The sequence below is a fragment of the Nansenia antarctica genome (genome assembly GCF_963989245.1).
Source record: "Nansenia antarctica genome assembly, chromosome: 3".
NCBI lineage: Eukaryota > Metazoa > Chordata > Actinopteri > Argentiniformes > Microstomatidae > Nansenia > Nansenia antarctica.
The window spans coordinates 56,994,635-57,008,220 of record NC_137688.1 but is presented as its reverse complement, the minus strand read 5'-3'; the positions used below and the strand labels follow the sequence as shown (position 1 = coordinate 57,008,220).

The window sequence follows — 13,586 nt, the reverse complement described above, 5'->3', positions numbered from 1 at the left end:
GTGTGTGTGTGTGTGTGTTTGTGTGTGTGTGTGTGTGTGTGTGTGTGTGTGTGTGTGTGTGTGTGTGTGTGTGTGCAATTTACAAATGCAAGTATGCAATTCATCAGGAAGGCATTATTCACACACACACAGACACACACACACACACACACACACACACACACACACACACACACACACACACACACACACACACACACACATACATGATGAGTGCTTGAGAGTGATGATCTAAATTGATCTTTGTATTGCTGGAAATTGTACCATTAAAGATATAGATATAGAGTTGTGATGGCAGCGCAAGAGGCACTAGTGGAGTCCTTTCAAGGGATGAAAATTAAAAGTATCCAAGTGAAAATTAAATGTCTCCATCTGAGGTACAGCCTGACACATAGGCACAGCAGGGCACACAGGTTCATCGGAGAGAGCGGGAGAGAAGGAACTCTCAAGAGTGTCTAGAAGAACAGGAGCATTTTCATAAATCCTCTCAATTGAAAAAGCCACCACTCTAATCTCTAAAGGAGATTTTGTAAGAAAAATGTTTTCAAAGATCCATTGGTTGTATCAGTAATGTGAGATAGTCCAGGATTTGTGCAGAGCACTTATGAATTTGATGAGCAAAAAACATCTTATAAGCATACTTGTACTTATAGGAACACTTACAATCAGTCACCTCCCACTCTCATTTTAATCTTAAACTAGTTGCCTTGGTGTTGTGATTGTGCTCTGCCTAGGTTCATACAATCAGCATCGCCATCTGTCGACCTCATTGGAAAGAGATTACTTGTCTTTTACTGCCCTCCAGAGTATTTTCTTAAGTACTACAAGTTTACGATAAAAATATTAAGGGCACACAAAATAGTGAATAAATGTGAAAAAATGTGAATGAATACATCACTGGTTTATGTAGTATTTTGAAAAAGCATTTCTAATGACTACTAACAGTTGTTGAGAAGGGTGTTGTTATTTAGCATTATTTAGACATCATAGGGTTGCAACAAATTCCTACTGGTCTGGATATCTTAATTACTTTGTTCATTTTGTGGGTCACAAGAAAGTGCAAAAGGTTTACACGCTTACAGCATGATAATCTATGGAACCGCTGATCCAGGACATGAGCCCGAACCTATTCTAGAGGTCTCTTCTATTATCATGCCAGAAGGGGGCAGCAATTGCAAGTTTTCTCGTATGACATCCTAAACCAAACATTGGTGGACTATTTTGGACATTAAAGAATCTTACTAATCTAGCTAGATGGCTATACTTCATTCTCCGAAGGAGTGGTCACATTTAAAACTAACCACAATCAACAATCAAATCAATTGTGTTCACCTCCCAGCATTGCAGTATTAGGGCGTGTGTGTACCCTGATTATATCTGCATGTTATTCTGCATTGAGATACACAAAAATCAGTAATCATGACTTTCAGAACACAATATTAAGCTGTAAGGCTTTAGAGAACTTTTAGAGAACTTTTAGAGAACAATTCACAAAGACCACATCACCGAATAGCTATACAGACCACTAGGTTCAATGTCAATGGCTTCGAGGGCCATCAAGGCAAGTACAAGTATTTTGACTGGCGTAGAAGTAAAGATGTCTAATTTCTGGTCTGAACACACAACACGCCTGTGATTACATTAAGAAACACAAGGAATATGAAGTTTGTAATAACCTCAACACTTGGTTTTGTAATTGACAGTTAATATGCTCTTACAGTATTGAGGTAGAAGTGTAATTATGTAGTACCATAATCCAAAGGACTTGGTCCTTGGTCCTTGGTCCTTGGTGGTGCCGATCAAGACACACTCTTTATCTTTTGTATTTTTATGAGGAGATGGCTTGTATCATATTTAGTTGCTGTCCTTAGAATACTGATCATCAGCATCAGCATCATCATCATCTTCACCACAGGTTGACTTAAACTATTTGCATATTCTTCTGTCATTAATTTACTTCTGTTTAGTTTTAGTTTAGAGTTTACATTGAGTAGTCAAACTTCAAGTTCAAACCGATAAAATATGCAATTCATACACTTACTATATTTCTAAATTCTGTCATTGTAGGCACAGGAGTTGCTAGATGTTTTCCCAACGATCATGACAGGATGGGTGGAAAAAAAGCAATGGAAAGATGGTACTGTATGGGTTAATGTATTTTGAGCTCTACGGCTCTCCGTAGTCTAATGTCTGTATGTTGACGTGGGATTCTCTAGTTAGTCAGCTAGCTAACTAATAGAAGGCCAGATAAAGCTCTTGAAGATTCGCTGCTTAGCAGTAGTAAAAAGGTGCAGTTTGCTATTTTGACAGTTGTTTTGGAAATACGTGTTTCAACAATGGCAGCCGCTTGGGACGAAATCAGACGGTTGGCAGCGGATTTCCAGAGAGCGCAGTTTGCAGACACAGTACAGAGGTATGCTAATAGTACCAGCTAGCCGGCTACTGACCATGCAGTCTGAGGAATCCTGAACAGTGTTGAAGATAGCAACATCTTTGCTGATCATTTCTTTTGATCTGTGCTGAAATATAACAAAATATGGTATACATCAAAGGTGCACATAGCTAGTCTCATTACTAGCTAGCTAGTCAACTATGTCAGTCTATGTCAACTGTCAATGTTAGGGTTAGGGTGTGACTAGGATTATATATTTATATTTACATTTGAATGTTGTAATAGGTATACAAATATCTTTGGTTGTAGGATTATACACACAACATTCAAATATAAATATAATCCTAGTCATAGGTAGGGCTACTGTCACTGATGAACCCATAACAGCTGCTAGACAGAGTCCATCATCTGTGACAGTAACATAAACCAGATCCAGTTAAATGTCTAATTCATTTTCTTTTAATCTTCCCCCAGATTGTCAGATAGGAACTGTATTGAAATTGTTGCTAAACTGGTCGAAGAAAAGAAATTGGATGTGGTGCACACACTTGATGGAAAGGAGTACATCACGCCAGCCCAGATCAGTAGGGAGATCCGGGATGAGCTCTATGTCAATGGGGGTCAGTTGGCAAAGTAACCCACCCAACACCTAATTCTGACATGTTATTATCTACCAATGTGTTAACAAAACACAATGAATGCACTAACTATTGAGGTGAATAGCCTAGAGTTTAGGAAAATATGCATATGCTTTGCTAACACATGCTTTTTCTTTTATTAGGTCGGGTCAACATTGTGGACCTACAGAAGGTGTGTTGCTACGGTTCTAAACTTCTCATTTGTGTAATTGAATGTGCTGACTTAGCCGAGGTCTAGCCTTTTATTCTAAATCAATTACTGTGTCAATGTAGGCTTACTAGTATATTTATCTTACAGTGAATAAGTCGGTGTTGGAAATGGATATAGATTATTGTGGACTAAAGTGGTGTTATTTCACAAACGATATACCATGGCTGACAATAATGATTTGCTCATGTTTTGTTTTTTTAATTATTATTTTCAGACTATTAATGTTGATTGGGTCCATGTCGAGAGCAGAGCTAGTGACATAGCAAAATCAGACAGAAATGTTCAACTAGTGCTGGGCCAGCTCATTGATGAGTAAGTACCTCTAAATATTACAAGGCATACAGTGTTTCCTCTAGGATTTTTCACATTAGTGGTGGGGTGGTCAGTTTATGCGCGCATAGCGCGCCGCGCACTCAAAACAAAGACGGAATTTCACCAAAAACTAGAGGGTGGCAAAAAAAAACGGTTAAGTCATTAAAGCCGAGCAGGTGATTTTATATAGAAGGTGATCAAATACCAAGATATCCTACAGCTGCAGCGGAACATGCGGAACGCGCATGACACACACACACACACAGAAAGATCATCAGCTCATCGAATATGAAGTACACAAGAGTAGAGTAGGCTACACATGGAACTGGGAACGCGCATACAGCACTGAACAACATCCGTAGAATTCATAGCTTTCATGTGACGTCACGGCATAGTGGAAACGCCCACCTGACGGGCAAAAGGCACTTTTTGCGGGCAAAACCCACTTTTTGCGGGTTAATAACTTTGATTTCCCGTGGGTTAGGAAAATAATTCCAACGTGTCCGGAAAGAGGAGAAGCCAGGGAATCCAAAAGTTTTTGAATGGAGTCGATCCTCCACTCCTATCACCGTGGACAAAGCAAGGAGCGAATTCCCGGATAGAAATATTCCCTCGCCCCGCTAACAGCGGGAGTTGGGAGTTTCGTCCAGCAGCGGTAGAACTCCCGGTTGATCGAGTTTCATATTAAAAGTATATCTTCTCGGGGTGTCAGCGCGGTGGTTAAGGGCTCAAAATGACCGTATACTGATGGTGAATTTAGCAATAATAGTCTTGTGTTTGTACCACCTCCATAACCGGTGTTATTCACGGACAAAGCCGGTCAAGGAGGCACCTTTTGCGGGTTAATAACTTTGATTCTCCGGGGGTTAGGAAAATAATTCCAACGTGTCCGGATAGAGGAGAAGACATGGAATCCAAAAGTTTTTGAATGGAGTCGATCCTCCACTCCTATCACCGTGGACACAGCAAGGAGCGAATTCCCGGATAGAAATATTCCCTCGCCCCGCTAACAGCGGGAGTTGGGAGTTTCGTCCAGCAGCGGTAGAACTCCCGGTTGATCGAGTTTCATATTAAAAGTATTAGTGTTGTTCCGATACCGATACTAGTATCGGCATGGCCACCGATACGCACAAAAATGCTGGTATCGGTATCGGCGAGTACTAACAAACAAAAAAATTCCGATTTTTTTTTTTTTTTTAAAGTACTAAAGTTATTTTGTTTGTAAATGTTCACTTGCTGTTGCACTACTACTACGACTGTTTTATATCTTAAATGGATATTGCACTGATTGGCATCTGTGAGAGCCACATTTCAGGTTTTATAAGGGGTTGATTTTCTTGTCACCATACCAGGTAGACAATAAAAAAAAGTTCTATAGTATTCACTCTCTGTTGGTATTTTTTCCTGTTTTACAAAGGTTTTGAGCAGTGCCAGACTAAGTGTTAGCAATAATTTTACATCGAGGTGAGTATGCGGCTCAAAAAACATGTTTTTTTGTTTTGTTTTTTCAAACGCCGTGGTATCGGATCGGTACTCGGTATCGGCAAGTACTGCACGGTCAGGTATCGGTATCGGTATCGGGATCAAAAAATGGTATCGGAACAACACTAAAAAGTATATCTTCTCGGGGTGTCAGCGCGGTGGTTAAGGGCTCAAAATGACCGTATACTGATGGTGAATTTAGCAATAATAGTATTGTGTTTGCACCACCTCCATAACCGGTGTTATTCACAGGCAAAGCCGGTCAAGGAGGCACCCTTTGCGGGTCAATAACTTTGATTCTCTGGGGGTTAGGAAAATAATTCCAACGTGTCCGGATAGAGTAGAAGACATGGAATCCAAAACCATTTGAATGGTGTCAATCCTACTCTCCTATCACCGTCGTGTATCTTGATAGTTCTTCATGGGTGAGGTGGTCTAAATAGTAGGCAGCCGGTAAATTGCGTCCACTCGCCATGTTGAGCGATGTTGCTATGATACTTTTTGCCCGTCAGGTTGGTGGTTGCTAGGGAAGAAACCACGTGACTGAAAGCTATGAATATAAACTTGTGACTGACAGTCACATACATACATACACACACACACACACACACAATGAAAGATCATCAGCTCATCAATACGAAGTAGGCCTACATGAGAGTACACGCACAAAACCGGCTAACGTTACTGTTTACACAAGTAAAATCACAGTGTGACAGTCAGATGGAGCATTCGGTAAACAACCAACAGCAAGGTAATGCTATCAGCTGAGTTAAAGAAAACCAACTCTTACCTTTGATGACACCGACATGATCTCTGTTTACCCGTACCTCCGCCGTTCTGTTCGTGGTGATTTTAGAGGCAATAGATTATTTTTGCCCCGCGCATATTGCTATGAATAGTTCGAAGCTAGTGTTAGGTGTGAGGCTGCTTGGTTAACCTATTAGCGGGAACATTATTTGTTTCACAAAATAGCCTGATTTAGTTGACCATGAACATCAGAGACATACATTACGAATGTTCATCTAAAATACTCTATACTGAGCACTGGTATAAGAACATGAACCAGAAAACAGCAGTAAATGCAATAACCCACAGTCGTCGCTGATGATGTTGCATTTTCGATTAGGATACGTATGGGATTAAAGGGACTGGCGCCGGGCGAAGCGAGAGAGAGGAGAGTGATTTCCTGAAATCCAAATGTCCCGCGAAATTCGGACCAATCACAAAACTGTTTTGCAAGCGTGTCGCCTCGCGCCGCGCGCCTGTTGAGAGCGATTCAGTCTCGATTGCAGTGCGAACACAAACGATGAGGTTAATTGCAACATTGTAACATATTGTAACTTGGCCTAAATCGTAACGAAATGTAGGTCTGGAAGCGGCCTAAATCTAGCTTCAATCTGCTTTTTTTCTGTTCTCCGGTCATAATAACTGAATCAATTAGTGGCGGAGAAAATTCATTCGATGCATATAGAGGAAACACTGGCATATAACATTATAGCTTCACTTTTACTTTTAGGGCAAGCATTTTTACCGTATTGTTTTTTCCGCAGGTTTTATAAACTAACCTGGCATGCTGACAAAGATCTGTTTGACTTTAAAAAAAAATAATTTAAAAATAAATTCATTGTCAAGCTCTCTGTTATCATCTCTCTTTGCTCAGGAACTACCTGAATCGTGTGTCTGAGGAAGTGAATGACAAATTGCAAGGGGCTGGCTTGATCAGCATTGCTGAACTATGTAAAACCTATGATCTCCCTGGGGATTTCTTGACTGAGGTGAGTTAGGAGACAACTTCCTTCCTCTCTGTTTCATATTTGAGAGTATGGTATTGTAGACAGGCAATACCATACATATTTCCTAGTGGCAATACAATACATGCATACAATACATCCTTTGAAGTTGATACCGGTAGTCTTTTTTGTCAGAATGAATGATGTCTAGCTGGAGTTTTACTTTAAATACATGTATACTGTTTACCTGTATACACAACTCTTTATCAGAGTTGATACATTTTCATAACTGTGGGCCATCCTTTGTGTCATCATAGGAGTTGTCGAAGCGTCTTGGCAAGATCATTCAAGGCGAGATGGACCAGTACAACAGGGGAGTCATATTTACCCCAGCGTTTGTGTCTCGCCATAAAGCCCGCATAAAGGGGCTTTTCAGTGCAATAACTCGGTAAGCTCCTATTCCTTTCTCGTCTAGTTTTTTTGCGTATTCTTTTTTTGCCCTGCTACTGATACCTAATTTCTTTAATTTCCTTTTTTAGACCAACTCCAGTCAGTAACGTGATTGGTGTCTATGGTTTTCAAGAACATCTACTCTACTGTAAGTGCCCTAACTGTGGTAATATGGTAACATAATATAATAACTGTAAGTTAGTAACAAACTGTGCTAAAATATGCTTAAGCATAAGGTGTACAGTGTTGAATTGTATTTATTGAATTATCAAAACCTTTCAGGTATTTGACATTCTGTTGTGTAAAAAGCTATTGTGAAATCATCTTTTCAGTTACCCAGTACATTTTATCTGCATGAATACCATGATGCCAACCATAACATGGTGTGTTTCTCCACAGCTGTTTTGGAGGAGCTGGTGAACACTGGTCGTCTGAAAGGCACAGTGGTGGGGGGCAGGCAGGACAAAGCTGTCTACATCCCTGACATCTACTCCAGAACACAGAACACCTGGGTCGACTCCTTCCTCAAACAAAACGGATATTTAGGTACAATACGTTATATACAATTATGAATTACTGTATGCGAAGATTATTTATTTCTCATTATTTGTCTTTGGAAATTCTGAAGTACCATCGTAGTAGCATGCTTCCTTTGTTTTCCATGCAGAGTTTGACGCTTTGATCAGGCTGGGGATCCCTGACCCAATGAGCTACATCAAGAAGCGCTTCAAGTCGAGCAAGCTACTGTTCCTCAGAGCTGCTTGTGTGGGCCAGGCCTTAGTGGATCAGGTGGAGGCGACTGTGGAAGAGGCTGTAAACTCTGCCACCTGGACCGATGTCCAGGTCCATACAAACAGTCTTTTAAATTAGATAATTTTCTGTCAAATCACTGATTGAATTATTACATACTAATTGAGTTTCCCCTCAATAATTGTGCTACTGCCTTTCCAACTTAGACTAACCCATTCCCTCCTCCACGTTCTGCAATGTAGCCGATTCTGCCAAGCTGTCTAACCATGGAGGATGTCGGAATCCTGATCAACCAGGCCATGAGGACCACAAACGTCCAGTCGTCTGCCAGGGTCCTGGGTGGCACTGTGGTGATCAGTGAGAAGTTCATAAGCAACTGCCTCTCTCTTTTTGATGAGTCCATGCAGCACAAAGCCCAGAAGGTTGGCATGTCTCTGTGTGTTTGCCCTAGTAATTATAGTAATGTATATTTGTATAGCACATTTCATACACAAATGCAATACAATTCATTTTGCAGAATGAATAGAAGAAAGCAAAAGGAGATCGTAAAAATACAATGAGATAAAAAACAAAACAAAGAAAGATAACACAAGTGTTGCAGCCAGTTATACAGTATCCATTTTATTGAGCGTGCTGTTCTTATTTCAGGAAATCAAAAACAATCCTGTTTTCCTGGTAACCGAAGAGGATCTAAAGCAAAGCTCTTTGATGGGAGAAAACATGACAACGTCTAAAAAGGAGAAAAGGGAGGCGGAGCGGAGAAAAAAGACTACAGGTAGTAGAGGCCTCATTCTAACAGTGCCTTTTTTGGGGGGGGGTAATCAGTATTTTATTGAATTTTTCAATTAACACATTTCTTGACTTATACAACTTTTGTATAAAATGGTAACAATATCACCGAACAAGTCTTGCTGTCATCAAACAGAAATAATACAGAGAAGAAAGAACAAAATATAAAATTAAAATTAAAATAAATAAATAAAAAAGCACCCATAGATTACCAAGTAGCCTCCCCATTTTGCTGTGTATTGTTCAGTTCTGTCCATAGAACTGAAGGACATTTGTTCGTATGCTGCCACCTTTGCCAACTCCATAAGCCATTCCTGGAAAGACGGCTCCCCTGCGTTCCTCCAGTGTCTCATAATTATTTGTTTTCCAACCATTATACTGGTCTGAATACATTCTGCAGCTCCACATAGAGATGTCATTTGTGGATCACTGAGAACATACAGTCTCGGACAAAACTCAAAGTTGTCCTGGGTAATGTTTTGCACCCATTCGTGGATCTTTCGCCAGTAATTTTGAATCATAGGACATTCCCAAAGTAAGTGAACCAGGGTCCCTTCCGGCCTGCAACATTTCCAGCAATCAGCATTGTCCTTGAGCTTCAGCCTGAACATCCTGGAGGGGGTCCAGTAGAACCGGTTAAGAACCTTGAACTGGATCAATCTAATTTGAATGTCTCTTGATACTCTCTTAATGTTCTCACATATTTTGTCCCATTCTTTTTCTGTGAAATCAATTTTCAGATCAACTGACCAAGTTACCATCAATGCATAGGATACCTTAACCGTCTGTTGGAAAACCATTTTATCTAACAGTGCCTTCTTAATTCACTCTGGAAATCTGATCAGCCTCTTGTCCAAAGCAAATGACTTGGTCCCTTTATGACATTGAACCCAGTGTGCGCTCCGGCGCTCTCAGACTGAATTTACGAACACACCCTAATGGTTCTATCTGATAGACTCTGAACAACTTGACACGACTAGACAACTTCTACACCTAACACGTTGGTGGTTTTTGTTTTGTTTTGCTTTGTAGAAGGTAGCGGCAGTGTGAAAGCTGGTGGAGGAGGTAATGCCAGAGAGTTTAGGATACGCAAAACCAAGAAGAAGGGAAGGATGAAGGATGAGGACAGCGACGAGGAGACTGGAGGCGCTCCACAAAGTATGATCACGGTTGTTATGTTATTGTGTCCTTTCCTCCTATTACCTCTATCGCTGTGCCTGCCTGCACATTATGTTTGTTCAGTGAGGCAGTTTACTGTAACGAGATCTTATTGGCTGGTTTGGCAAAGATGGCTCCCTTGGGTTATTAGTGTACATCTCTCTGTGTAGGACAAAATGGAACTGAAGTACCCCCTTTAGACCAATTATGTTTTGTTTTACTCTTTTGAAGATCGCAACAAACAGACTGAAGTCCCCTTTATGGCCCTGGCGGAGGTTGTAGCTGTCTTAGAAGAGCGAGTGTGCGACTGCCCTGAAGAAATCCTCTCTGAGTTGGCAGAGCATTTGATCAGGTAGGATCCCCCTGTCAAAATCACTTGTCAGGGCGCTTAGGTGGCGTAGCGGGTTAAGCGCTGACCATGTAACCGCAGGGTCCCCAGTTCGATTCCGGCCGGGGACATATCCTGCATGTCATCCCTCCTCTCTCTCTCACCCATCCTTCCTGTCTAAATCTTCACTGTAACTGTCAATAAAAATGAAAAATATGAGTGGGACTGCCCCACTCAGAAAAAATTACTTAAAAATAAAATCACTTGTCAAAGCGCAACTTGATGGTGTTTTCTCCACTGTACCCCACTTTGCCTCAAGACACTGCTCAGGTGTTTGTGATGTTGTGTTTCTAACTTGCTCTTGCTCTGCAGGCCTTTGACCAAAACCTACCAGGAGGTGGTGAGAACAGTGTTCATGTCCTCCAGTAGTTCTCCGTCTGGAGTGAACAGGAAGAAAAATGTGAAAGACCTGCAAGAGGAGATAACCAATCTGTACAACAACATCAAACTCTTTGAAAAAGGGACGAAGCTCTTTTCAGGTAAACATGTTTTGTCAACCTGTCTAAAGACGTAGAGCATATTCTTATCATAGCTTTTAAACATTATCCCTTTCTAATACAGCTTGAACATCAAACTAAATATTTGACCCCGCAGACGAGACCCAGGTCAACATTGCCAAACACATCCTGAAGACTGTGTGCTCAGATGTCACCAACATCCTGGTGAACTTTTTGGCATCTGAACTCATGATGTCTACAGATAATCCCAGCTCTATAACCAGCGAGGTCAGCTATCAACCTCTCAACCCAAACCTTTTAAGTCATGTTGACTACTCTATGTTCTTGGCTTTGTGCATGTCCATTCATTCAAATGTTTTACTATATCACAATGAATCTCTCCCTTCAGGTAAGACTGAAGATATTGGGAAAGCTACAAGAGGAAACCAAAGGGCCTCTTATGAAGCTGCATAACAGTCTTAATGGAAAAGTAAGTTCCGTCGTTGGAGCTTTACAAAATCATTACACACCACAAGTATTATTACAGGTCATCTGATCTATAGTATGCATAGAAAGTATGTTTTTTTTTCTTCTTTTTCAGTCACTTGAAGATGTTATAACCAATATAGAAACTTCCGCTGAAGTTTGCGGATTCATGCTGAAGAAGGGAGACAAGAAAAGAGAAAGGTAAAACCACAAACATTTTGGGTTGGTAGAGTCACAATTGAACAGTAAAGAAGTCCAAGGTGTATTCAATGAACATTTACCCAGTTCCTGATTTATTTGTATTTTTTTCTTTCATTTCTATTGACTAGTGTCTGAGGTGCCTGTGTGATTTCTTGTTCCCAGACAGGCCCTCTTCTTGCATCGCCAGGCTCTGATGGAGCAGCTGAAGGACACTGAAGATCCAGCCCTGGTGCTTCACCTGACCAGTGTGCTGCTTTTCCAAGCCAGCACCCACTGCATGCTGCACGCCCCTGGTCGCTGTGTGCCCCAGATCATTGGCACACTCGTGGGCCGCGTCTCTGAGGTACTGATCCCCCTCTCCTGCGCTCTTCATCCCTGTAACTTACTTCACCTGCATCTGATCACTTAGAACATTTACTGTGTAGTTGTGTATCCTTTGTAACCTCATAATACAGAGAATACAGTAGATGTTGATCTGTTTACAATTGACATATGTTGAATCGAAGTGTCATGCTGAAGGTTTTGTATGGGCGGGGTTGTCCCTGTGTTACAGGACCAGCACAGGCTGCTGTGCCGCTATCAGACCCTGGTAGTGAAAGAACTCGTGAGCCAGGGCCATGGTAAGAAGCAGGAGCAGGGAGAGGGCCATGGTAAGAAGCAGGAGCAGGGAGAGGGCCATGGCGAAGGGGAGAGCCAAGAGGAGGCAGATGAGGCGGAAACCATCCGCAAGGAGCTGGTGTCCCTGACTGGCGAGGTGAAGGATCTCGTCCTTTCTCAGAAGAAGACGTCTGTGAGTGAAGAGTGAACATCCCAAATCTTGCAAAAAATTATTATTAAATAGAAATACAATATATGAATGATGAAATACTGGAGATCTAGTCTCAAACCACAATTGTCTTAATTCAGCGATTTATCGATAGTCTTGGTGTGAGTTCTATATGTGGTAGCATTGTGAACTTACATTGTGATGCTTACAAATCCAATTCCCCAGCTATTTTAAATGACTTGTAAATTACATTTTTGGATGTATCTCATCTGAATTAACATGAAAATCCTCAATGATGTGATTCATTAAAAAGCTCACCCCCTTTAAAGTGTTTGCTTGTGTTTTGTTGCCATATTTAACCTTAATTCAGACAGATGTCTTTATTTCACCTCAAATGGTAGCTAGCATAGACCAGTTCTATAATACTGTAGCTATATTTATCACCGTATATCCATAACACTAATGCACAAGATACTGGATGATTAACCATTATGGGTTTTACATACACATATCATGAGAGGGACATATTCTATTCCCAAACATTGAACAGTGAAAAATACTTCTAGAACCTTTCAAGGATTATCTTCTCTCCTAGGTTCATATAAGAAATACATCAAATCCTTTTTTTAGCACACCGTCATGTTACCATGTCAACAGTGATAAGCTGTTCTGTTCGGTGTCCTGGAAAATATGACATTACCTGGACTGTGCCAGACAGAAAGACACACATGGTTGAGCCAAAACATTATGACCACCTGCCAGTCATTGTCAGTAGTCATAATGTGTTGGCTTATCGGTGTATATTTACTCGCATAGGGAATGCCAGAGATAGTTTACTGAAAGGAAGAAAATAAACATTCTCCACCTCCATGCTCGTACATACTGTATGAGGATGGAACTGTGATGCTCATGGAGACTCAGACTGCTTTGAGTTTGGAGGAACATATGTATTAAACTGGTTTATATACTGCACAGTACACACATCAGCATGGTTTCATCAGCTCCTATTCACCACACAGTTGTCTGCTGTCTGCAGTCAAGCCCCTGACACACTGGTATTATGATGTTTTCAAGCTCTGCTGATAGACACGCCGCACCTGACAGACTGACTGACAGACCGAGACAGACAAACAAACACAGAGATGGGGATGTCTCTGGTGGGTTTCACACAGACAGCCATAGCACTCCAGAAGCACTGAGGAGGGAGACATGCAGCAGTCTTATACACAGGCACGTGCCATACATTGCCATGGAAACACACCAGAGTTCAAACGGGATATTCTAGCACAGCCTCAAGGGATGTAGCATTCTGCTGTGTAAAACAGTCCAAGGCCTGCATATAATGGCAAACAGGTTATCATAATTGAGGTTTATTTAGGTCTATTTATGTACTGAT

General features: G+C 41.2%; 1 protein-coding gene across 1 annotated transcript; it reads left to right on the top strand.

The window, feature by feature from the left end:
- Window positions 1-2,226: 2,226 nt before the first annotated feature.
- Window positions 2,227-12,502, top strand: ufl1 (UFM1-specific ligase 1). Its single transcript, XM_080527826.1, has 19 exons — window positions 2,227-2,413; window positions 2,867-3,012; window positions 3,174-3,202; window positions 3,456-3,553; window positions 6,696-6,810; window positions 7,083-7,213; window positions 7,305-7,363; window positions 7,615-7,761; window positions 7,883-8,058; window positions 8,208-8,387; window positions 8,614-8,740; window positions 9,787-9,912; window positions 10,144-10,264; window positions 10,613-10,779; window positions 10,895-11,025; window positions 11,147-11,227; window positions 11,339-11,424; window positions 11,587-11,767; window positions 11,978-12,502. Exons 1-19 carry the CDS (start codon window positions 2,337-2,339, stop codon window positions 12,227-12,229), a joined length of 2,430 nt encoding a protein of 809 aa, XP_080383952.1. The 5' UTR covers window positions 2,227-2,336; the 3' UTR covers window positions 12,230-12,502.
- Window positions 12,503-13,586: the final 1,084 nt, after the last annotated feature.